This window comes from Mesoplodon densirostris, chromosome 13, assembly GCF_025265405.1.
Source record: "Mesoplodon densirostris isolate mMesDen1 chromosome 13, mMesDen1 primary haplotype, whole genome shotgun sequence".
NCBI classification, from domain to species: domain Eukaryota; kingdom Metazoa; phylum Chordata; class Mammalia; order Artiodactyla; family Ziphiidae; genus Mesoplodon; species Mesoplodon densirostris.
The window spans coordinates 29250904-29277872 of NC_082673.1; the positions used below are offsets into that span (position 1 = coordinate 29250904).

At 37.1% G+C, this 26969-nt stretch overlaps 1 protein-coding gene across 1 annotated transcript in view; it reads left to right on the forward strand.

Moving 5' to 3' along the window:
- Positions 1 to 20234, forward strand: part of CPNE3 (copine 3) — a 52438-nt gene extending 32204 nt beyond the window's left edge. Inside the window, exons 10-17 of the mRNA XM_060116528.1 lie at positions 2814 to 2900; positions 3595 to 3654; positions 4195 to 4328; positions 8384 to 8438; positions 8521 to 8572; positions 11325 to 11458; positions 13215 to 13451; positions 16809 to 20234. Coding sequence (XP_059972511.1) covers positions 2814 to 2900; positions 3595 to 3654; positions 4195 to 4328; positions 8384 to 8438; positions 8521 to 8572; positions 11325 to 11458; positions 13215 to 13451; positions 16809 to 16919 — 870 coding nt within the window. The 3' untranslated portion in view covers positions 16920 to 20234. The remainder of the gene's footprint in view (positions 1 to 2813; positions 2901 to 3594; positions 3655 to 4194; positions 4329 to 8383; positions 8439 to 8520; positions 8573 to 11324; positions 11459 to 13214; positions 13452 to 16808) is intronic.
- The last annotated feature ends 6735 nt before the right edge of the window (positions 20235 to 26969 follow it).

Below are 26969 nucleotides of genomic sequence, written 5' to 3' on the forward strand. Positions count from 1 at the left end.
TGGCCCTGTATTTATTCATTTTTTCCTCTTGGCATACAAAATAGTTTTCCATGCTTTTACTCTATATTATGTAATGCTCTGAAGTCTGTGGATTTTATTTGTTTAGTACTTGGATGATCCAAAATTCTTACTTGGGATGAGTTTTCATTTATGTTTCGAGGTTTGGTTTCCTTTGTCTTCAGACAATTTATATGGTTTGATTGGGAATCCTTTGTTTTAAAGATCTTGACATTTCATTGGTCACAGTAATTAATATCTACACTAGACAAATACCTGGACTTGAATTGGGTTCATTTATTCTCCTTTTGGACATTTTAAAAATTGGCTTTTACATTCTGCCTGTGGCTTTCCTGTGACTTGTCCTCACCCAAGGGAAGGATAAAAGCATAGTTACGCTATTTCAGATTATGTAATATTAAGCTGCCATTTAATGGTACTATTTGTTAAGATCATTTGTCGGGGGCTTCCCTGGTGGCGCAGTGGTTGAGAGTCCGCCTGCCGATGCAGGGGACGCGGGTTTGTGCCCCGCTCCGGGAGGGTCCCACATGCCGTGGAGCGGCTGGGCCCGTGGGCCATGGCCGCTGAGCCTGCACGTCCGGAGCCTGTGCTCTGCAACGGGAGAGGCCACAACAGTGAGAGGCCCGCGTACAGCAAAAAAAAAAAAAAAAAAAAAAAAACCCAAAAAAGATCATTTGTCTGCCTTAACTACGTTCAGTTTATTAGTTATCATCCCCACATATTTCTAAGATTGCTTCTTGAAACTTTTCTGTCTGTAAGGCAAAGTGCCTAAAAACTATTCCAGAGTGTTGTTTCCCTCTTACTTACCTTTCTAGTTTGAATGAAATAAGTTGTTAATTCTCTTTATAGCTTACTTAGAATAATATGAAATGTTTATTACCTGCTTAGAGACCTGAATAATGCTCCTGTATATAGCATTTGCTTCTGAAAATCTAAACATGAGGTTTAAAAGGTAAGAGATTATGGTCAGGTGGGAAGGTCTTTTTTACGAAGTCATGTAGGTGAGGTGACCCAAAAGAGGATACTGATAGTTTTAGATCAAAACTTAAATACTAAATGCATAAATAAACCTTATTAACTATTTGATTTAAATAATTAGGAGAAATGAGTTTTGAACAAACATAGTGGGACTAGAATTTTCAGTAGGTCATATAGAGATCTCTAGTCCTGTCCCTACACCCTGGTCACAAAGCCCAGATACTAGAAATAACAGAAGTGCTTGTATGAAGTAAGGAAGGCTTTCAAATCACACTTAATGGTTTAAATGCAGAGATTGAATTAGGTTAACAGTTTGAATTAAAACAACAGCAAAATTCAACTGTAAATATTCTATTTAAAGATTTTTTTTTATTTTTAAAGGCAGAAATATTGGAAAATAATGAAAATGTGAACATTTAAAATAAAGCAAGCTACCTAAAAGAACTAAATATGACGAGTGATCTGGATTGTTGTTTCACTGGTTTCAGTTTGTTGTTATTTTCCAGAACCAGTCAGTGACCTGTTTTTAGAAGATAATGAACCAACAGCTAACTGTATAATACTTTATGGGGCATGTAAAATTCTCCTAAGTCCAGCTAACTTGATCTTTCCCTCCCGCATGACAGAATGAATCTTTTAATATTGCTGTAGTGACAAGGTTTACCCACTCTTGTTCTTCAAAGGCAGGACTTTGTCTTATCAACTCTGTGTTCTCAGCGCCTAGAACAGTGCCTGCCACTTGGGTAGACACTGTAAAAATGTGAATAAATGAGATGAAGTAATACAGCTTTTTACCAATAAAAATTCTGTTTAGGGCATTTCTGCATCTCTAATGTTCAATAATTAATATGTATGATAAAGGCTGAGACTCTGGCAAGATCCTGAACTATCAAGGAATTTTTTTAACATCATTTTGTTTTGTATCATTGTATCAAAAGTATTTTTAAATGTTTGATTCTTTGAAAATTAGTAATGCCTCTGTCCAAAGTATATAAGTTGCTTTCTGTTAATCAGAAAAGGTGACTTATCCAGTATTCATTGAGTATCTCTTATTATTAGGCAAGGCAGTGAGAATTTGAAGGTATAACTTGGAAGTGATTATACCCCAGCTATGGAAAAAAATTAATGAAATGAAATAATTGACAGCAATACCAAGTCTGTAACTAAATTTTATGTGGTTGTAGAAGTTTAATGAGATAGATGGAGATCAGAGAAGACTAGAACAGGAGTTGATGTTATAGAGGAGGATGACTTTAGCCAAGCCTTACAGAGGGATAAGTGGATAGGAGGTGGAAAGGAAGATGATCTGTTTGGAGGAAGAAACTATACTGAGAAGATGTAAGATACTAGATCGATTTCTACATATATTCCCAGTGGAAAGAGATGATCTTTGCTGCATATTTTACCCTAGAGTTGGGCTTCATATATTTCTGTTTTCTGATGGTTGTTTTTTTTCTTTTCTAAGCAGTGTATTTTTGTACTTTGTGTGGGTAACAGCTAGAAGTAATGTTTTATTTCCTTTATTATAAATAAAAAAGGTTATTACTCAGAGCATTTGTAAGGAAATGATCTACAGAGGCAAAATTTATACTTAGGAACTATTTTAAAAGGTACACAATTTTAGAAGTGCTTTTCAGAAATATCACTGATAAATATTTCATATATATGACATAGTATGCAGTTGTTTCAGAGTTGTGTTTTGTAACAGACCTACATCAGTAGGTGGTTTGATTCCAAGAGAAAGAAGTCATTCATTTAAATTTACATTGGCATTTCTTATATCACTAGTAATAATGAACATTTTTGTCTTCCTACAGGTTGAATTTGAATGCATAAATGAGAAAAAGAGACAAAAGAAGAAAAGCTACAAGAATTCAGGTGTTATCAGTGTGAAACAGTGTGAGGTAAGTTTCTCTTGACCACTTCTAATGTAATGAGATCACATTTCGAGTTCTTCTAAACAAACTCTTTGGACAGTTGGAAATTACATGAGCAACTGGACACCTTTAGGGAAAAGAGAATAGGAAATAGTAGAGAAATCGTCCAAGTAACTTTGCTTCCAAGGTTTGACAACTTTTTAGCAAAGGACAAAGAATATCAAAGTTTTTCATTATCTTAGGAAATATAAGGCACCATTGGCATTTTTCCAGCACATTAGTGGAAATGGCTTGACTTAGTGCATCTATCCTGCTCATTATTTCAAGATGAGATGTTGTGAATGAGGGGGAAAAAATCCAAGAGATTTCTTATAAACAAGTGGGAGTTTTTGTTTTTGTTTTTAATCTTGCTTATTATACTTATTAAAGCTCTCAACATATTAGACTCATTACTAGTTTCTTAAAACTTACAGTGTGTGTATTTCATCTTTGGCCATTAATATTCTAATCTTCACATTGCTATAACTATCTTGAAGTAAAATCTTACAGATTCATGACATGTAGGGGCAGGGTGCCTTAAATTCAAATGCAAGGGTGTTTTCCATATGTTTATATCATGTGCTGTTCAGTTTATAGATGGTTAAAAATATATGCCAGAGAGCTATTTGCTTTTCTTATGTAGTAGGAGAGTTTTAATTTTAAGTTTACTATTTGTTTTTAGATTACAGTGGAATGTACATTCCTTGACTATATCATGGGAGGATGTCAACTGAATTTTACTGTGAGTAACATACTGAATTTTTCAAAATAGGGCTGTAACGTGATTTTTTTCCCTCCATTTTGCAGTGTTCTTTCTTTCACTGCCAAACTGACTTTGTGATGAAATTTATACAATCTGTTGAGTATGGTCTCCTCAGAGAGTTTGTTCACCCTGAAGCTTTTGGCCTTGTTAAATATTTTCTTCTGCAAGGAAGCAGATATGTACAAATCAGTGATTATCCTGCAGTAATTTAAATAATAAAAAGCAGTAATCAAACAGACATATAAAAAAAACAAGCCCTATGCCTAAAGCCATGGATGTAATAATCCATGATTTAAGACATCTAGAAAAATAGGGGTTGCGGGTTGCTTCATGCTGCGGCTTTAATTGTTTACTTGTCTCTGGAAATACCCCTAGGCTCAGGCATTTGTTAGGAAATGGCAGTAGCAGGCTCTGGGATGAATGTTTCTGTCTCAAAATTCAATGTTTGTGTTTTCCTGGACATCAAGCAAGGGTGTCCCTGGCTTCATCTCAGTAAGGGCTGCAATTGTTATTTGGCAGGTGGGAGTGGACTTCACTGGCTCCAATGGTGATCCAAGGTCTCCCGACTCCCTTCATTACATCAGCCCCAATGGTGTTAATGAATATTTGACTGCAATCTGGTCTGTGGGACTGGTCATTCAAGATTATGATGCGTGAGTATGACTCCAACACATAACTTCCCAGAAAGGGCAGTTTCTGTATCGTCTGCTGGTTCTCTGATGTAGTTGATGGGATAAGGATACTGGGGAGGAATAGTCTTCTCCCTAAAATTTCTCGTCTTATCTTTTCTATTTTTCCCTTTGTGACAGTCTTAGTTCGTGTTTACCTTTGACCTCTAATCTCTGGCTGTGATTAGTTATAATGTATTATATATAGCTTGCTTCTTTAACAGCTGACTGAAGCTGGCAAGGCTTTTTGTTTCTTTGATATGGTTTCCTTGGGGTTTACTCATTTGGGATAAGTTATCTGTGTAACTGAAGTCCAGGAGACACATTTTGTAAACACTCATAGATGCTATTTCTTAACATGTCTATTTCCTTGGCAATCATTGTCAAATTATTTTCTTAATGGTGATTTTCAACAAGTGTTGAAGGATAACTTGACATAATTGCTATAAAATATTTTGAATAGATTCTCAATGGATAGATTTTGAATGGATTTAAATAGGTCCTCTTGAAGGTTTAGTAAACAATAGGAAAAAAATCCACATTATTAATTTTTTGTTCTCAATCTATTAGAGCACAGTAAAAATTTTCACTTGTTTTTGCCTATTATTTTATGATAAAAGCCCTTACATATTTGATGGAGCTTTTCATTAATTTGTTATGACATTTAAAGAGATGAAATTTTCAGGCAAATGCAAACAAGTCTAAAGCAGGGGTAGCAGTTTCAGTATCAGCCTAATAGAATTTAAGACAAAATTCATTAGATATAATTTAAAAATTGCTTTATAGGACACTTTGTTATATAATCCAAAATGAAAATATAACGATGGACATGTTTAGTAACAGACTATCAAAATATTTCAATTGAAAATAGCTAGAAATACAATAAAAATCTCAAAGTAACACAGTTGTAATGGGACTTAGATAAAAAGTAGAAAATTTACAGGGTTACTTTCTCAGACTGGTTCCTGGAAGGTAAAACAAAAGGTTAACTAAAAAAAGTTTACCACATGGAAATTAAAAAAACTCTTAAGTAGTTCTTAGATCAAAGAGGAAATCAAAGAGTAATAACAGTCTATCTAGAAATAAAGGGTAATGAGATGACTGTACATGGTCCTGTCTTTATAGAGGAAAATTTCTGGCTTTATGTGTTTTATTTTTAAACAAGAATTGAATATAAAATGAACTAGCTTTTCAACAGAATAAAATTAAAGAATAGGAAGAAAAATATAGATATAGCAATAGTAGGAGATTCCATATACATGTTAGCTATTATGTGTCAGAGAAAATTTTAAATCCTTTCTATATGGTATTCATCAAATCCTCATACTTAGTTGTGAGATAGGTGCTGTTATCATCTTCATTTTACAGGTGAAAAAACTGAGGCATAGGTGATAAAGTAACTTGTCCAGGGTCACTCAGCTGGTAACTGGCAGAGACAGGACTGAACCTCAGCTGTCTGGCTCCAGGGACATGCTCTCACAACTCTGCTGTGCTGTGCTTCCTCCAAACACACAAAATAATGACTTGGAAAGTCACCAAATTAATAAATTAAATGAAGAGATGATTCTTTGCCAAGTTCAGCAAAGCTTAGGCAAACCTTTGGCAACACTGACCTCCCCAAGGAAAAGAGAAAACATGTAGAATATTAGTTATGAGACAGAGATTATAAGCATAAATTCAGAAAAAAATAAAAATTATGTTAATGTTCTATAAAAGCTTATGCTATTTCATTAAAAAATCTAGGTTAAAGGATGATTTTTTTAGAAAGCTATAAATTACCAAATTTGACTCAAAGAAGCAGAGAACCTGCATAGACCAGGAACCATGGAAGGAATGGAGTGGCTGGTCAGAGAGCCTCTCCTCACGAAGGCACTGGCCAAGACAACCTTCATACATAAATTCTACCAAACCTATGAGGAATGAATTCAAACCTGAGAGAATCAAGTGAAAAATATTAGAAAGTGTGAAAGTTTAAAAGGTGGTCAGATACAACATAAAATAAAAATCAACAATTTTTCACTAACCAGCAAAAACCAAATGAAGAAATTATAGTGGCTAAAAGATCACAATTCATAATGCAAAAAAAAATGAGAATGAAATTAGTAAAAGGTCTAGGATCTTTAGTGAGGAAAAACTACAGAATTGTGCTGAGGGACAAAGAAGGAAACTTGTTTAAATGGAAAGATATACCACGATTCTAGATAGGCAGATGTCACAATGATGTAAAATATAACATTTCTCCCTATATTAGTCAGTTTTAATCAGAATTGCAGTGAAACCCTGACAAAATGATTCTTAAAATTTTCTAGAGGGTAGAATGAATCAAAATAGTCAAGAAGTTTTTCAGGGAAAAAGAATGAAGGAATTTGTTCTAGCAGGTACTAAAACTTATTTTAAAGCTATATATATATATATAATTTAATTTAATTTAATTTTGTAGCGGTTTATAACATTATATAAGTTTCATATATACAGTATTATATATTAATTGAGTATGGGACTAGTACATGACCAGTAAAAACAATTAAGCAGTCTTGAAATAGACCCAAAAGTGTATGTGAATTTAGTGTATGATAGAGATGCCATTTGGGGGAAAGGGGTTATAACAGCTGTCAAACAGGACAGGAACTGGATTTGGATCCCTGACTCATGCCTGTGTATGTTAGGATACTATTCTGTATAGATTATAGACAAAATTGCTGAAATGGCTACCCCAAAACAAAGTGGTTTTGACAAAATAGAGGTTTATGTCTCTTTCATGTTGCATCTCTAGAGGTAAGTAGTTCAGGACTGACAGGGCAGTTCTGCCGCTTATAGCTTCCACCCTGGGTCCGAGGCAGCTGCTATGATTCTCATCCTCTCTAGCCAGTGGGAAGAGGACCAAGGAACTGAGAATGCATGTGCTTTCCCTTTTAAGAGTGTGATTGAGAAGTGGCTGACAAATCACTCTACTCACATCTCCAGCCACCTAACCACTGCCAGCCCAGAGAAGCTAGAGTACAGCTAGTGTGGTTGGCAGTAGCCCAGGGAATCCATAATTAAAAAGGAAGAGAATGGATACTGGTGTAGAGTAGCAGTTTCTGCTTCATATTCTACTCCAGATGAATTTCAAGTTTAACATCAAAAACAAAGCTTGGAAGTTCTAGGAGAAAATATATGTGAATTGTTTATAATCTTGCAGTGAGGACAGCCTTTAAGCAAGACAGAGAAGGCAAAAATCATGAAAGAATTTTTATGTGTTCACATTTATTAATATTAATAACTAAAAAAGGGAAGATATTTTAAACAAAGTTAAAGACAGACTATCAACCGGGAAAAATATCGTGACATATAAGATATAGGTTCTATCCTCAATGCAAAAAGAACCATTAAGAATTAATATAAAAAAGAATATCCCTAGTAGAAAAATTAGTGTAATCATTACAATGTTTTATAATGGCTAGACATAAGGTGTCTATCAGTTGGGGGAGAATATCCATACAGTGGAATACTTAACAGTCATTCACATGATGTTATATATTCTGGTCCATAATTATGTCTAAATACTTGGGCCAAATATTCATACATTTTGCTGCAGAAATGTGAGAGTTTTACAATATATGGCATTTGTACCATGTTTCTGTGGCCAAATGTATGAATATTCATATTAAGTGACATAAATAAAGGCTATAAATAACTTCATGTCAGTTGAGGTCAGGTTTTGCTGCCAGATGAGTGTTTTTGTAAACAAATGAAAAAACTTGTGCTTTTTAAAACTTTATGGATTTATTTATATATTTATTTAGTGAAATGATAAGCTGTATAAGTAAAAAAGAGTATGTTATAAAATATTAATATAAAGTCCATTTTAATATATAGAGAGACATTTTTCTCCTTCAATGCACAGAAAAATATTTAGAATGAGAGTTGCCAAATATTAACATTGGTTCTAATCTTTGTTTTATTTTTATATTTTTCTAAGATTGCAAATTTTTAGAAAATAAGCTCATATTGAATAAAGATAAAAATGACCTTTTGCTTTTTTCAAATTTTCTTTTCAGTGATAAGATGTTTCCAGCTTTTGGTTTTGGAGCTCAGATCCCACCTCAGTGGCAGGTAAGAGGAACTCTCATTGCGAAGCTTTGCCTCCTAGCAAAGCAAAACAAGCCTCATCAGTCCTTCTTTCATCTTTTGACAGGTTTCTCATGAATTTCCAATAAACTTTAATCCATCCAGTCCCTACTGTAATGGTAAGTTTAAAATAAACATGAATTTTTAAACTGAAAAAAGCTACTCAAATTTCCTCTCTAGGTTTCTTTTTGTGACATATTGAATTTTCTGTCATGTAAAGTAGTAGAATTTTACCCCAAGTTGGTGGTTAGTATGGTAATGATAATAATGCAGATCACTATGATGATGATGAAGATTGCAGGCTAAATTCTTCTACCTTAAGAGTTTTACTAGAGCAAAAGATTCTCAATCTTGAGGGTAGATCCATAAGAATATGCATATTATTTTCACATATAAGTTGATTTTAAAATAAACCTTCAATGAAAACAGGTCATTCAGTATACAGATGCTTTTCTCAGATTAGCAGTTAACTCTCTTTGAAGAAAAAGTATCTAGCATCAAATTACTTGTTACACAGTGTTCTGTAAGGAGATGGGGTGGGCTAAAGAAACACAGAACTAAGCTCCAAGAGTAGCTTTCCTTTGTGTGAAAAACAGGGACAGGCATTTCTTTCATTTCACTTTTCTGTTTATCCCTCAAATATTCCAGTGCCTCTTCCTTTTTGCCACATTGAGCAATCAACCTAAAATGCCAAATCTCCCACAAAAGTATGTAAGACTGAACAGTTTGGAGGAGGAAACGATGTAGGGGCAGAGGCATAAAATTATAGACAGTAAGCTAATTTTCTGCAAAGGGTCCTTTTAACAATTATAAAACAGGAGAGAGTGTTCTTTCCCTCCCTTCCTAAATAATATTCATAAAGTAGAAGAGCATGACCATTTTGTTGGGAGTAGTTTGTATTAGGATTTTCTCCTTTTTTCTGAAACTCTTTTCTTGTACTAATTCAGTGTTGTTTTATGCACTTTCAGTGGCTGGTTGTGACCTTTTGTATCCCTAGGCATATGAAACTGGGAATATTTTTCTTTTCAAGAAATGTGCTTCATGCTTATGATGAAATTGGAACAATTTTTGGAATTTGTTGTAATTAGATTTTATTTATTGCAAGTAAATATGGATGACATACCATGGGATAATTCATTTTAGAAGTTCATTTACTCTTTGAGTAACATGAGCCCATCTTTGGGCTGCCACCAAGCAGAGCTTTTCTGCTTTTGGTTTAGTGTGGAAAAAATAATCAATTTGATGTTAGAGGAAATACTACACAGAAAAAAATACAGCCTTATTTTAAGACAAGGAAGTTTAATCCCGTTTTCCTAATTAATCATCGACCTTAGTTGCCCAGAAAGAACATGTCTAACTTGTTCCCTTGATGTAGTAGAAAGATTTTAGCATAATTTAGTTTTAGTTGAGGAATAGAAGGCAATTGATGTTTATGAAGAAATTTAATTAACAGTTTTGTATACCTTGAGATTGAAAAGCAAGCTAGATGATAGAAATGGAAGAAAATATTACTATTGCTGTGGTTATGGGTTAAATTTTTCTATAGCATATATCATTACAGTAAGATCCTGCTGCTGACCTATGTTAAGATTATTTTTGTAACTACTGGACTGACTAACCTCTAGTTCCAGCCTCACCTTATGCATGTAAAATCACTCTATGTATAAATTAGTTACATTCTCAAAGGTTGTTCATAAAACCACTTATTCCTAAACTCAAAGTGCCTAACAGGAGTTTATTGGCAAGTGGAGAGACTTGGTCTTGTGAAGCTTTTAAACCAAGTATATGCTTTTCCTCCTTATTGATCTATGTCCTGCTGGACATTTTTTAAGCAAGAGACCTGTTTTGGTTTACATTAAAAGTCTTTAAAGATTTTCTTGTTAATCTTAGCAAAACACTGTTGGGAATTTCTAGGATTTCTAGTCTCTTACCTACATCCCAGACACTCTGTTGTGTACTAGGGGCAGATTCATCAGCAGTGCTTTAATCAGGAATGCCATTCAACTTTTGATAGGTTGTGCTATTGTAATCAACAGTCTCTAAATCTCAGTAACTTGTAATGACAATAATTTATTTCTTGCTCACTTTACAAATCACTTGATGCTTGGCTAGACTGCTGCGCTGCTCTGTTTCTACTCATTCTGGGTCTCAGGCTGTCTGGGATATGCTGTTCCCATGGCAGAGGGGGAAAAAGCAAGAGAGCTGGCAAAAACAGGCCGTGATTCTTAAAACATCTGCTTAGACATGGATGTCATATCCATTCATATGCACTGGACAAAGCTAGTCAAATGGGCCTGTCCAGTCTTCCATTACATAATGCCCAGCAGGCCTAAGGTGCACCCCATAAACAAATGCTTTAGTGTTTCTGCAGCAAAATGTGATAACTAACCTGGAAGTGAATATTTGCAATTAATATAGTCTACTATACCATGCTTAACCTTATATGATATTTCTGTAGAACTTCTGGTCATATATGCAAAAGTTTTTCCATTTTATCAGTTACTTTTTCTTACCTTGTCATCAGTTGTATGCTGCAGCATCTTTTGTATGGTTCTTTTTCCATCAGAGTCTTATTCACAAAACATATCAAAATTAAGCAATATAACAGCCCTACTTTACACTAATGAATAATTTGGCTGAGGTGAAAACAAATGCCTTCTAGTGGGGGAGAGTAAAGTTTATAGGGTTTTTTTGTGATAGAGCATAGCTATGGAGTTTTGTAATTCTATATACCTTAGAGAACTCCTGAATATAGAACTTTTGACTGTTTAAAGCACTGTATATTGGTATATAAATTAAATTAGCCAGTATGGTGAATAGTAAACAATTAAATTGTGCTTGAGAATTTTTAATCCTGCTTTTTTTGTCTAGGAATTCAAGGCATTATAGAGGCATATCGGGCCTGCCTTCCTCAGATAAAACTCTATGGACCAACTAATTTTTCTCCAATCATAAATCATGTGGCCAGGCTTGCTGCTGCAGCCGCACAACAACAGTCAGCTTCTGTAAGTGCCCTGTCGCCAGGGGGCAGGGAGAATGTGGATTGGTTGTTGTTCCCAGAGCCATTTTTCTGCTTATTTGGTCTGCTGAGATACAGAGACAGGGCATGAAGCAATGATATATCATCCTTGGTTTGGGAGTAACATCTGTTGTTAAATTAGTGATCATTAAGAACAAGACAACAACAAAACAACCTGTATACTTATAAGTTTTTTTCTCTGTCTTTTGAAATAATTTTCTCAGGTAGGTTCTCAAAAATTTTTTTGCAGTAGCCTTAGCAAGTTTAGGCTTCAGGAGACCTACCACTTCAGTTGCTGTTGCAAAATTACTTAACATACTAAAGAAGTTTGAATTAGAGAGTCATTACCTGTTGGACCCTGGATACCAAACCCCACTCAGCTTCAGTATCCTCAGAAATAAGGGGTACATACCTCATGCAGTTGTTGAAAGAGTGAGAGAAGATAATTCACATAAAGTGCACAGTGCCTGAGTCAGAGTAAACACTCGGCACATGATAGCTACTATTATAAATCTTATTTCCGTTTTAGACTTAAATGGCCCAAAGGATGGAGTACAACTTTATGTAACATTTTACCACTCTCTAAAATGATTTATCAGAGATGATGGGATTGAGAGAAAGATTTCCCCACCTTGAACCATACCCATTTTTAAAAAAGTATGTTTTAGGGCCTCCCTGGTGGCGCAGTGGTTGAGAGTCCGCCTGCCGATGCAGGGGATACGGGTTCGTGCCCCGGTCTGGGAGGATCCCGTATGCTGCGGAGCGGCTGGGCCCGTGAGCCATGGCCGCTGGGCCTGCGCGTCCGGAGCCTGTGCTCCGCAACGGGGGAGGCCACAGCAGTGAGAGGCCCGCGTACCGCAAAAAAATAAAAAAAATAAAAATAAAAAAGTATGTTTTAGTTTGATGAGCGATTCTACTTCCTCCGTATTTGATCTTTTAAGAACAGAGGTGCCACTTGCTCCCTGGATAGGTACTTTGACATATTCAGTACTTCAGTTAAATCAAAATGTTTCCGTGCTAACTGAAAGTTTAATCTCTGACATTTAGGTGTCTTGCTTCTGTGTATTTATGCCAGCCCTCTTTTGTGGTCTGTTACACTTTTAACGAAACTACAGTTTTTGTATCAGTTAATTTCCTTGTCATCAGAGAATCTTACAATATTTCATATAGATGGTATCCTGGGTAGAGACTGACAAGGAAAATGAGCAAGAAAGAGACTAAATGACTCATCAGGCTGGAGATGTCATTCACCATTGCTTTTTTTTTTTTTTTAACATCTTTATTGGAGTATAATTGCTTTACAGTGTTGTGTTAGTTTCTGCTGTATAACAAAATGAATCAGCTATATGCATACGTATATCCTTATATCCCTTCCCTCTTGCATCTACCTCCCACCCTCCTTATCCCACCCCTCTAGGTGGTCACAAAGCACTGAGCTGATCTCCCTGTGCCATGCAGCTGCTTCCCACTAGCTATCTGTTTTACATTTGGTAGTGTATATATGTCAGTGCTATTCTCTCACTTCGTCCCAGCTTACCCTTTACCCTCCCCGTGTCCTCAAGTCCATTCTCTACATCTGTGTCTTATTCCTGTCCTGCACCTGTGTTCATCAGAACCATTTTTTTTTTTTTTAGATTCCATATATATATGTGTTAGCATATGGTATTTGTTAGAATCTAACCATTGCTTTTATTGTTGGGGAGCTCGGCTGGCTCAGTGGACATAATTGTCTTTCTTGGCAGCAATATTTTGTGCTCTTAATCATTACTGACGGCGTCATCACAGACCTTGATGAGACCAGACAAGCTATCGTTAACGCTGCCAAGCTGCCTATGTCTATCATCATTGTCGGAGTTGGAGGTGCTGACTTTGGTGCCATGGAGTTTCTGGATGGTGATGGAGGAAGTCTCCGCTCCCCGTCGGGCGAGATAGCCATCAGGGATATTGTCCAGTTTGTGCCTTTCAGACAGTTCCAGAACGTGAGTACCAGTCCTTCCTACTCTTCATGCACTCTAAGGTGTTTGAACACAGACCTTTGCCGGTCCATAACCAGGCAGTTGAGTATGTGTCTGGGGTTAGAGTGTGTGAATTTTCCATTTTAAGAGCCTTGATTAAATTTGGCAGTTTTTTTTCAGGTTGTATACTTGTGTGCCTCTTTTTTTTTTAAATTTTTTTAATTAACAAATTTAATCAGTTATACATATACATATATTCCCATATCCCCTCCCTTTTGCGTCTCCCTCCCGCCCTCCCTATCCCACCCCTCCAGGCGGTCACAAAGCACCGAGCTGATCTCCCTGTCCTACGCGGCTGCTTCCCACTGGCTATCTACCTTACGTTTGGTAGTGTATATATGTCCATGCCACTCTTTCGCTTTGTCACAGCTTACCCTTCCCCCTCCCCATATCCTCAAGTCCATTCTCTAGTAGATCTGTGTCTTTATTCCTGTCTTACCCCTATGTTCTTCATGACATTTTTTTTCCTTAAATTCCATATATATGTGTCAGCATACAATATTTGTCTTTCTCTTTCTGACTTACTTCACTCTGTATGACAGACTCTAGGTCCATCCACCTCATTACAAATAGCTCAATTTCATTTCTTTTTATGGCTGAGTAATATTCCATTGTATATATGTGCCACATCTTCTTTATCCATTCATCCGATGATGGACACTTAGGTTGTTTCCATCTCAGGGCTATTGTAAATAGGGCTGCTATGAACATTTTGGTACATGACTCTTTTTGAATTATGGTTTTCTCAGGGTATATGCCCAGTAGTGGGATTGCTGGGTCATATGGTAGTTCTTTGTAGTTTTTTAAGGAACCTCCATACCGTTCTCCATAGTGGCTGTACCAATTCACATTCCCACCAGCAGTGCAAGAGTGTTCCCTTTTTTCCACACCCTCTCCAGCATTTATTGTTTCTAGATTTTTTGATGATGGCCATTCTGACTGGTGTGAGATGATATCTCATTGTAGTTTTGATTTGCATTTCTCTAATGAGTAAAGTTGTTGAGCATCCTTTCATGTGTTTGTTGGCAATCTGTACATCTTCTTTGGAGAAATGTCTATTTAGGTCTTCTGCCCATTTTTGGATTGGGTTGTTTGTTTTTTTGTTATTGAGCTGCATGAGCTGCTTATAAATTTTGGAGATTAATCCTTTGTCAGTTGCTTCATTTGCAAATATTTTCTCCCATTCTGAGGGTTGTCTTTTGGTCTTGTTTATGGTTTCCTTTGCTGTGCAAAAGCTTTGAAGTTTCATTAGGTCCCATGTGTTTATTTTTGTCTTTATTTCCATTACTCTAGGAGGTGGGTCCAAAAGGATCTTGCTGTGATTTATGTCATAGAGTGTTCTGCCTATGTTTTCCTCTAGGAGTTTGATAGTGTCTGGCCTTACATTTAGGTCTTTAATCCATTTTGAGCTTATTTTTGTGTATGGTGTTAGGGAGTGATCTAATCTTATACTTTTACATGTCCCTGTCCAGTTTTCCCAGCACCACTTATTGAAGAGACTGTCCTTTCTCCACTGTACATTCCTGCCTCCTTTATCAAAGATAAGGTGACCATACGTGCGTGGGTTTATCTCTGGGCTTTCTCTCCTGTTCCATTGATCTATCTTTCTGTTTTTGTGCCAGTACCACACTGTCTTGATTACTGTAGATTTGTAGTATAGTCTGAAGTCAGGGAGCCTGATTCCTCCATCTCCATTTTTCGTTCTCAAGATTGCTTTGGCTATTCGGGGTTTTTTGTGTTTCCATACAAATTGTGAAATTTTTTGTTCTAGTTCTGTGAAAAATGCCAGTGGTAGTTTGATAGGGATTGCATTGAATCTGTAGATTTCTTTGGGTAGTAGAGTCATTTTCACAATGTTGATTCTTCCAATCCAAGAACATGGTACATCTCTCCATCTTGCAGTCCATGTGATAAATTGTTTAAAAAGATGTTGTGAATGTTTTAGAATATATTTTATCTTTACCTATGTAATAACAGAAAAACTCTATGCAAGTATATGATGAATTTACCAAACTAGAAGTTGATTTGATGAAAATTGTAAACAGTAAACTGTTTTACCCTGTTTAATAGTAACATCTTGTAAAACTATAGGTCCAGAATCCTAACCAGGATATTGACTTTGATACAGTCAAGGTCCATTATAGCAGGCTACCTCATGTAGCCCTTTTGTAAGCACACCCACTTCCTTCCCACCTTCATTCCCTGCTTAACCCCTGGCAACCACTAATCTGTTCTCCATTTATATATGTTTGTCATTTCAACAATGTTATATAAATGGAATCATACAATATATAACCTTGACACCGGCTTTTTTTCACTCAGCTTTATTCTCTGAGAGTCTTTCCAGTTGTTAAATGTATTCCTTTTTGTTGCTAAGTAGTATTCCATGGTATGGGTGTACCAGTTTGTTTAACCATTCACCCAATGAAGGATATCTTCAGTTGTTTCCAGTTCTCATCTGTCACATACAAAGGCTGCTGTAAACATTCGTGTACAGGTTGTTGTGTGAACATAAGTTTTTATTTCTCTGGGATAAATACCCTGAAGTGCAGTTGCTGGGTTGTATGGTTGTTGCATTTTAGTTGTTAAAGAAACTGCTGAACTTTTCTGGCACAGTTATGTCATTTTACATTCCCACCAACCAACGTATGACTGGGGGTGGGTGTGGGGAATGAGGTGGGTGTGTATTAAAAAGGTGGTAATGTTAGGGATGTTTGTGATGATGAAACAGTTCTGTATATTGATTGTGATGGTAGTTACACAGATATACTCAGATGATAAAATTACATAGAACTACACGTGTGCACACACACACACACACACACACACAAACACAAATGAGTGCATGTAAAACTGGTGAAATCTGAATAAGTTCTGTGAACTATACCAATGTTGGTTTCCTGGTTTTGGTATTGTACTAAAGTTATATAAGATGTTATCTTTGGAGGAAACTGGGTGATGGGTACGTGGAACATTTCTGTATTATTTTTGCAACTTCCTATGAATCTGTAATTATTTCAAAATAAAAAGTTAAAAAAATTAATACCAAGTGAATGAAAGGCCCACATTTAAAAGTCAAAGAGCAAAAAAGTGATCATTAAATGCCAAAATGCGGGCAGCAAAAAAGTACTTGATAAATGTTCGTGAGCATACTCAAGCATTCTTAAGTAACACTGGTTTATTCCATGTTTCATGGACAGTACCTGAGACAAGATACAAGCTAGAAATTGGGAACTAACTGCTTTTTTCCTAGTCTTTTATCAAAATGCCAGTAAAAATTTGCTTGCTAATAAAATTGCTTTGATTTTGTTTTTTCACAAGGCTCCAAAAGAAACGCTTGCTCAATGTGTCTTGGCGGAGATCCCCCAGCAGGTGGTAGGCTACTTCAACACATACAAGCTCCTTCCTCCCAAGAACCCGGCTACGAAATGAAAGGAGCTCTGGTCACCTGAGCAGAAAGAAGTCTTTTGTGCTGTGTGGAGCAATGGATTTCCCTCTGACCCCAAATCATGAATCTGTCATTTTACACACTTCTCACGAACCCCAGCATTTATGATGCAAACCTAGTTCTCTATGGATTATGTCTATTTAAAGCATTCTTTTATACTTTTTTTGGAGGAAAGTGCTAACTTAATCTTTGCTCAGTCAATTCAGTGATTGCTAGTGATTTACAGTAATTACAGTGAGGCTATTTGGATTAGAAACTGGTGTAAGGAAAGCGGATTTTGTTCTTGTGGTTGTTTACTTTCATATGACGAAAATGCTGTTTTTGAATGTTTGTAAATAAGAAAGAGTGGAAAATTGTTGGAATGATGCGATTTACAGGTTGCTGTGCTTTGCTCTAGGCAATATATGTTTTATAAGCCAATGTCCATGCCTGACAACAAGAGCTTCTTAAATTAGATGATATTGAATTTGTTTCTAGAACTATACTTAGTGCTATTCCATGGGATAAAACTACCTTTACTTGTGCCTGAATTTTGCTGCAATTTAGACATGCACAGTTCAAAAGAGCATGCATCCTTATAGGACTTCATGAAAAGTACCGAATGGGAAGGGAAGCACATATTCAGTTCTTAAAATTGTACAATCAACAAGTAAAAGGAACCTCATGTAAGTAAGCCATTTTTATTTGCCTTCCTAGATCTTTCATTTTCATTATTGAATACCGTAAACATGGTCAGATTTGACCTTTTCATTGATTGTATGTGACACTCAGGATTCTATATCTGCATTGATGATAGGTAGCCCTAGATTCAACATTATTAGATTATTTTAATTGGAGTTTGTTAAAATGGTTAGGACTGGTTTATGCAGGAAAACTATAAGGACCAAACATATAAGGGAAAATTCAGAATTCTACTTCCTTTTAATCAATGAAAGACTTTACTTATTAAAAAAGACAATGTTTATACTTTCCTTGTTAAGGTCCCATATATTGATTTGTACATTTGTGTAGATTCATTTAGATATTCTCTCTTTTTTTTTCTTTAAGTAACATTTTTAGTCTGATTTTTTTAAACTTATGATAGTGGTTATTAATCAAAATCATATTTTACGTTTTAATAATGTGCTATTTCCTAAATCCAGAATGTATTGTATTAAGCATAAAACCTGTTATAACTTTAAAAAAAGATCCAATTGCTGCACAGGATAGAGTGCTTTTTTTTTTTTAGTAGAATTTTTTTTCCTGATTTTTACCCTTTAGAACATAATACTTAGCAAACATTACCTTTTCAGAATAGATTCAGTAACGTTTTATTGAGGAGCTGTGTGCCAAGTACTATGCATATCTGTGTACTGGCCAGTCATCTTGAACAATTTAACACTGAGAATTACGTGTTTATTATGGATCTGTAAATGGATGCACCCTAAGCCTATCAGTATTACTGAAAACTTGCACCACAGCTCAGATCTCTTGTTCCCTGAAATGTCTGAAGCAAGTGAGCTTTCAGCCACGAACAGCTTTTGGCTTCTTAGAAGCTGCTCATTTCCAAGGTCAGTCTGAGAGGGGATCTGCTCGCCACAGTGGTTGCCTAGCCCAGGTGAGCAGTTAACATTTTCCCACTTAGCTAGCTCTCCTCTGGATATGTGTTGTTAACCTGAAGGTACCTAACTAGTAGTCTGTTGCTCTATAGTATGTCTCATTAGTTGACAAGTCATCTTGACATCAGTTGGGGGAGAAAAAAACTGATGATTCTTCCAATAGTTCGGAGCCTTTGTTGTCTAAGATGTCCTAACTTCAGTTCTCTTTGTGTGCTTGGAAACAGCATATATATGTTACAGTGGTTTTCAGAATTTTTTTTTAAACACTTGAAGCCTTTAAAAGAAACGATTTACATATGTTCTCAATGTATGGTAAAACAGAAGTAGAGGTTTTCTGTTTGAAGCTGGGGCAGGGTCCACAGCCCCACTCACTGGGCCTCCTCCTCACTCTCCTGAACCAGATCCTGGCAGCACCTGAGTCACCTGCACAGGACACCTGGAACTACTGGTCATGAGCATTTATTTTTATTGGCCAAATAACAGTACTTCTGTCACCACTGTCAAATTGATTTGGTCTTCATAATTTTATATTCTGATTTTAACCAGAATTGTTCCCTTTTGAAAATTAATTTTGTATTATGCATTCTTTTTTTTTTTTTTTTTTTGCAATACGCGGGCCTCTCACTGTTGTGGCCTCTCCCGTTGCGGAGCACAGGCTCCGGACGCACAGGCTCAGCGGCCATGGCTCACGGGCCCAGCCGCTCTGCGGCATGTGGAATCCTCCCAGACTGGGGCACGAACCCGTGTCCCCTGCATTGGCAGGCGGACTCTCAACCACTGTGCCACCAGGGAAGCCCTGCATTCTTGATTTGGTTCATCAGTAGATGCTATTATTCATAAGACCTGTGATTTCAGCAAATTAGAGTAATTGATACCTTTTTGCAGTTTTGAATAAAAGCATTTATAATTTCTAAATTATTTTATAAAATTCTTATAGTTTCAACATTTTACCTCATCACATGCTGATATAATATTGTTTTATATTAAAATAGTCCTTTTCCCTATTGTGCCACCATTCATTCAAGTGCCATTAGTTCTTTTTTTTTTGCCGTTAGTTCTTAAAATGCATTTAAAGAAAAAATAACCAAGTTTATTTTCACACTTCATATAAACAGATATATTGCAAACATATATTAGGGTGACAGTGCCCTGGATAGATGTAATATTTCTCACATCTGCCTGTACTGAGAAAATAGCAATTAGCATGGTCACGTCACCTTGTGCTTAGAATTGAAAATTTTAAGATCATAAAAATTTAAAGTCAGATCAGGGATTTACAACTATCCGTTTTGGTAGTGCCTTAGGCAGCCTTTCCAGAGTAAATTCAGGGCCGTGTTGCTGCCTCTGCCTTATTTGACATACTTTGCCTTTTTCATTTTGTAAATTTTCTGGAAAGTCATCTTCAGTAAATTTCTCCTAGTTGCTTTATGTGTGTGATTGATAGTCATGGAAGTGACACATAAGGTAAGCTAGAAGCTTGGTTGAGATCTCGAGGGACTATTTTGTGCTTTTATGGATCTCACAGTTGATAATAAATGTATAAGTTACTAATATATGAATTGATGCTAAATGTATCTTGCATCTGAATTTCCTTTGGATAAAATTATTTCGTGGTGTGAGACAATAGGGCTTTGTTTTCATTTTTATTCTTTCTCTAAATGTTATTCATTGAAAAGTTAGAAATAAAGTTAGTATTTTTAATCAGCCTGTATTCCATATTTTACTGAATTAAACAGTTTGGGTGGGATTTTATTATTTTATGGGATGTATTCACTTAAAAGATATTGAATGCATTCAAGATATTTTTCAGGGTGCAGAGGAACCAAGGGAAAGGTTCTCAGCTTAACTAGAGCGACTGGAGAATTATGGTGCTCACATTTTATCAGTTGTGTTAAGCAGGACAGTATATTCACCTAACTTTTTTTTGTTGTTTTGTTTTTGCGGTATGCAGGCCTCTCACTGTTGTGGCGTCTCCCATTGCGGAGCACAGGCTCTGGATGCACAGGCTCAGCGGCCATGGCTCACGGGCCCAGCCGCTCCGCGGCATGTGGGATCTTCCCGGACCGGGGCACGAACCCATGTCTCCTGCATCGGCAGGTGGACTCTCAACCACTGCGCCACCAGGGAAGCCCCACCTAACTTTTTTAAAAGTTGCTACTATTACGTTGCAGTCATTGGGCAAGGTCTTGGGGTTACAATGGTGACCTAGCAGCCAAAGTTTCCACCTTCATAGAAGTAAAGGATTGGAGGAGAGAGAAAACATTAAATGAGTAATTGAGAGACATGAGATTAGTGTGTGATATAACATATTGTAGGGGGGAGACCTGAACCATCTAGCTGTCAAGGAGCACTTTCTTGAGGATGTGCTGAAAGATAAGACCTGAAAGTTCACTGGATAAAGAAAGTTTAAAGCATTTATGAACTATGGCATTGAATGTTTCAGGAACGGAAAGAATTTAAGTTTGCTGGAATACAAAGTGCGAGAGGGAAAGTGCTGAGAGAAGAGCGGAGAGATGAGGTGGAGTGGTGGGTAGATGTTACCTCCTGTGAGGGCCTCGGGGGCATACAGGGAGTTCATACTTAGGCTAAAAGTAATGGAATGCCACTGAATGGACTTAGCAAAGGACTGATGTGATCAGAGTTGTGTTTTTGAAAAACTGGAGGGCCTTACATTTTTGGGCAGATAGGAGGGACCCTGTTGCCAAAGTTGCGTGGCCAAAATGTCTTTGTCTTGGTGAAGCCCTGATGAGGGATTTGGTGGTGGTCACCTTATGGCAGAGACTCAGCTGTTTGGTTACACACTTGCTAAGTTCTGGTTCTAGGTCAGTTTCTGAATTCTGGGCTTTTCCTGCCACAACCCTGCCTCTGCATCAAATCACCTGTTAGCCCCATATTATCAATTCCATAATGGTTCCAAGGCTGGCTCACACCTAATGATGACACAGATCTGCAGGATTGCCAAACCCTTGCTTGTAGCAAGACCATCACCCTTGTCATTTGTCACTAAGCATGGCGGTGTTTGGCCAAATTCTCCAGACTACTCACAGCAGGTTGTAGTGTCCTTGGAGAACTATACTTTGTCTTGGCTATTGATTCTCTTCTTTCTAAAAGGAAACGATCAGTGAGGCAAATATTACAAGCAGAATTGTGACTTCTTACGATAGGGAAGGGAGAGCCCTAATATCTTTGTTTTTTTCATAAACTCACAGTGTGCCAGGTTTTATAACAGCACTTGGTCTTCTAAGACTGGACGCAAGAATGTCAGGGGTTGGGGAGCTCTAGAGAGTTCTCAGAGAGAAGACTAAATATGAAATAATTAGTCTTTTCAGCCATGCCTTCCATCCAGTAAAAAGTATTTACTTGTTTTTGAACAAATATTTATTGAATAGCTTAGTACTGGTAATCAACAGGTGAAGTCAAAGTGAGTAAAACTTCTTACTAACCTTAAAGAGCTTATGATCTAATATGAAAAAGGAGGCAGTATATGATGCTAAAACAAAGAAGGAATGAGCAAGGTGAGGCAGCCTTTTGTGCTTAGAGTGAGGCTATACCTTATGCCTTCAGTCATCTATGGTCGAGAGTACAGAAGGGACCCTGAACACTGCTTCTGGCAAGATGCTCCTCCCTCCCCGCCCTCCAGCATTCGTTGCCCCCCACCACAGTCCTAGGATCACCAGGATGGAGCCTGCCTGTCCTCACAAGAAGCTCGGTCATGATCTCCCTCCCCCTAATCTCCATATGGCTCCTCTGTGCAGCCCATATTCTGACCACACCCTACTTCTCTCCAACTCCCCAAACACTTGCACTCTGCCCTTAGGAACTGAGTCATTCATTAGCAAAATCTTTATATCAGTGCTTTTTCTGAACAATCCCTTCATGTTTCTATTCTAAATAAAACCTGACTCTCTTGAAGAACCTTACTTCCTTTGCAGCGCTCTCAAAGTGGTTATTTTCTCTTCCGGATCCACCACTGGGCTTGGAAGCAGGTTAAGTGTCCCCTTGTATCCCCCTTTCTGCTTTCAGATAAACTTTCCCTACTCTTTAAAACAACCGGCTCTGGGCTTCCCTGGTGGCGCAGTGGTTGAGAGTCCGTCTGCCGATACAGGGGACACAGGTTTGTGTCCCGGTCCAGGAAGATCCCACATGCCGCGGGGCGGCTGGGCCCGTGAGCCGTGGCCGCTGAGCTTGCGCGTCTGGAGCCTGTGCTCCGCAACGGGAGAGGCCACAGCAGTGAGAGGCCCGCATACCGCAGAAAAAACAAAAAAAAAACAACAACAAAAATCAATCGGCTCTGAATATCATATCCTTAGACTACACCATGCTCTATCCCTCCTCCTAATAATCTTATTCTCCCCCTTACCTCAGCCCTCACTCCTAAGGACATATACTAGACCTTATTATCATTATTGATTGCAAATCCCCTCCCCTACTCTCAATTTCAGGTATTCCATTTTCCAGTAACAATCCACTTTCCAATTTACTCCCTCTAGTACTAAAACTCCAACAGATCATTCTCCATCAGTACCTTCAATCCACTAACCTAAGTATTCAGTGGCCTTCATGGTGTGACCTCCCCCCAACCCCACTTCTTTTCTAGACTTCTTTCTTGCTAGTCTTTGCCTTGGCCATTCTGTTGCAACCACCTGGGCTTCCTTGCTCTTATTTGAGTGTGCCTGGCATCCTCCTAGCTCAGGGCTTTTGCACTTGCTTGCTGTTCCCCTTCCTGAAGAACACTTCCTGATCACTTGTGAGCCTTGCTCCCTCACCTCTTATAAGTCTTCATTCCAGTGTCAGCCAGTGAGTCCTTTGCTGATCACCCTATTTAAAATTGTACCTCTTTCCTCGGAACATTCTTTCCCTCTTCCCTGTTTAGTTTTTTTTTTTTTAATTTTATTTCTACTTTATATTGGAGTATAGTTGATTTACAATATTGTGTTAGTTTCAGGTGTACAGAAAAGTGATTCACTTATACATATACATACATCCATTCTTTTACAGATTCTTTTCCCATCTAGGTTATTATAGAATATTGAGTAGAGTTCCTGTGCTATACAGTAGGTCCTTGTTGATTATTTTATATATAGCAGTTTTAATATGTTAATCCCAAACTCCTAATTTATCCCTTCCCCACACCTTTCCCCTTTGGTAACCATAAATTTGTTTTCAAAGTCTGTGAGTCTGCTTCTGCTTTGTAAATAAGTTCATTTGTATCATTTTTTTAGATTTCACATGTAAGTGATATATGTCTTTCTCTGTCTGACTTCACTTCATATGATAATCTCTAGTTTCAACCATGTTGCTGCAAATGGCATTATTTCATTCTTTTTTATGGCTGAGTAACATTCCATTGTATATATGTACCATACTTTCTTTATCCATTCCTCTGCCGATGGACATTTAGGTTGCTTCCACGTCCTGGCTATTGTAAACAGTGCTGCAATGAATATTGGGGTGCATGTATCTTTTCACATTGTGGTTTTCTCTGGATATATGCCCAGGAGTGGGATTGCTGGATCATATGGTTGCTCTATTTTGAGTTTCTTAAGGAACCTCCATACTGTTCTCCACAGTGGCTGTACCAATTTTCGTTCCCACCAACAGTGTAGGAGGGTTCCCTTTTCTCTACACCCTCTCCAGCATTTATTGTTTGTAGGCTTTTTGATGATGGCCATTCTGACCAGTGTGAGGTGGTACCTCTTTGTAATTTTGATTTGCATTTCTCTAATAATTTGTGATGTTGAACATCATTTCATATGCCTTTTGGCCCTCTGAGGGTTGTCTTTTCGTCTTGTTTATGGTTTCCTTTGCTGTGCAAAACTTTTAAGTTTCATTAGGTCCCATTTGTTTATTTTTGTTTTAATTTTCATTACTCTAGGAGGTGGATCCAAAAAGATCTAGCTGTGATTTATGTCAGACAGTGTTCTGCCTATGTTTTCCTCTAAGAGTTTTACAGTATCCAATCTTACATTTAGGTCTTTAATCCATTTTGAGTTTATTTTTGTGTATGGTGTTAGGGAGTGTTCTAATTTCATTCTTTTACATGTAGCTGTCCATTTTTCCCAGCACCACTTATTGAAGAGACTGTCTTTTTTCCATTGTATATTCTTGCCTCTTTTGTTGTAGATTAATTGACCATAGGTGCATGGGTTTATCTCTGGGCTTTCTATCCTGTTCTATTGATCTATATTTCTGTTTTTGTGCCAGTACCATACTGTTTTGATTATTGTAGCTTTGTAGTATAGTGTGAAGTCAGGGAGCCTGATTCCTCCAGCTCTGTTTTTCTTTCTCAGGATTGCTTTGGCAATTCGGGGTCTTTTGTGTTTCCATACAAATTGTAAAATTTGTTGTTCTAGTTCTGTGAAAAATGCCATTGGTAATTCAATAGGGATTGCATTGAACCTGTAGATTGCCTTGGGTAGTATAGTCATTTTGACAATATTGATTCTTCCAGTCCAAAAACATCTATTTATGTCATCTTCAATTTCTTTCATCAACATCTTATAATTTTCAAATTACACGTCTTTTGATTCCTTAGGAAGGTTTATTCCTAGGTATTTTATTTCCTTGTTTGGATTTTATTTATTTTGTTGTCCTTTTCATCCACTGGCATGTCAGTTTCAAGAAATCATGGATTTTTGTTTATTTTGTTCACTGTCTGGAAGAGAACTTGGCATTAAGTAGGACCTCCCTAATCGACACCGAAAGAATGAATGAATTAGGTATGTATGAAAGCACATGTAGGCATAGAAATTAATTTATATGAGAAAATATTGAAGCTTAGAGTGGAGAGATTTTCTTCTAAATGTGGGGAACAATTAGAACAATGGGGAGAGCTGGGAGAGCTTCACGGTGGTTTGGCACTTCATCTGGGATTTGATGGTTACATAGGGTTTTATATTATAAAGAAGAGGCTCCAGGCAAAGAAATAGACATTGTCCATGTCTTGAAGTCAGAAACTAGGGTGAGCTGGGAACATTATTGGTACAGGGAAATGAATATGTACTTGTAATAATCCTTTTATTTCATAACTGAATCTCTTTACTCACTTTTACAAATGGCATATCAAAATTATAACTGTATTAATCTTTCACATCCCTATTTTAGTGAAATTTGTGGTTAGTCCATTTCTGAAGAACAAGCTAAATCTGAACGTTTCCTGTCAAATTTGGAATATAAATATGGTCCTAACATGGCAGACTTGACCATGATTTTGCTCCATGAAATCTCAGGAAATGTACTTGTTTATTGGAAAAAGTCATTCTTCAGGTGGATGCTACTTTCATCGAGCTTGTCCATCATCTTCATGTTTGAAAAACTGTGGTATCTTTGCTCTTGGGCTCTGCCATCACACACAAACACCTGCTGATGTGATCCTGGACACAATATTTTGTTTTGTGTTTTGTATAATGGCAGCATGGAGTAGGAATCTCTAAATTTCTCTTCGAGTCTGAGGTTTTGGGAATAAACAACAGAGCCTGATTTATTTAAGCTAGGTGCAAGAAATTACATCACGAGCCTGTTTAACAACCATTAGCACACACTGTGTGCTGAATTCTGTATTACATAGGAGTCCCAGCACAGAAAGTCCTTGTCAATTTGTAGCACAATCATTGCATGTAGTGGGCAGAGATGACCAGAGGAGCAAAGGGACAGTAAGAAAGGCTGTGACCTTTCAGGTATGCTTCTGTTTCCTCATCTGAGAGAGTTATTGTCTAGAAATATCAGGTTGTATTGCTTAATGATGCACATTTATTTGACCTTTGCACTGTCACTTCTAGTTACAAAAGTTATAGTGAGAGAAAATCAGCCAGTCGTAAAACCTCATAGAGGAAAGCATCAAATTTTACTAGTGTATGGGTAAGGTGCTTAAAATATGACTTTCAGGTATCTTTGGTATGATTAGATATAATAAATTCCAGGGTAGCATAATGACTAATATCTTCTGAAGATTTTTAAAAATTCCTCCTAGGTAGGTAAAAGAATTATTGTAAGTATAGAAGAGGTCCAAATTACAGAAAGTACAGATTCTTCTCTTGTTAGTGTTCAGTGTGGCGTTTTTTCATCTAATGCATAACTGAAATGAAACATAGTCTGTTATATTTTATTTTAGGGTTAGTTAATACCAGTTAAGCCAAGATGGTTCCTAGACTGTGGAGAGGGACCAAGTTACTCCTTTCCTGTGGGTATACTTAGAGCTTTTGGCTCATTTTAACACAGCATTTGGTATAATTGTACATTTTAAAAATAATTTCAAGTTCAAAGTTCTCTTTCTCTTTTAGATAAAGAAAGGTTTTATCTATTTTTGACATGGTCTGTGTGTAGGGTTGCCAGATTTAGCAAACAAAAATACAGGACATCAAGTTAAATTTGAATTTCAGGTAAACAAAGAATAATTTTTTAGTATAGACATGTCCTAAATATAGAATGGGACATACC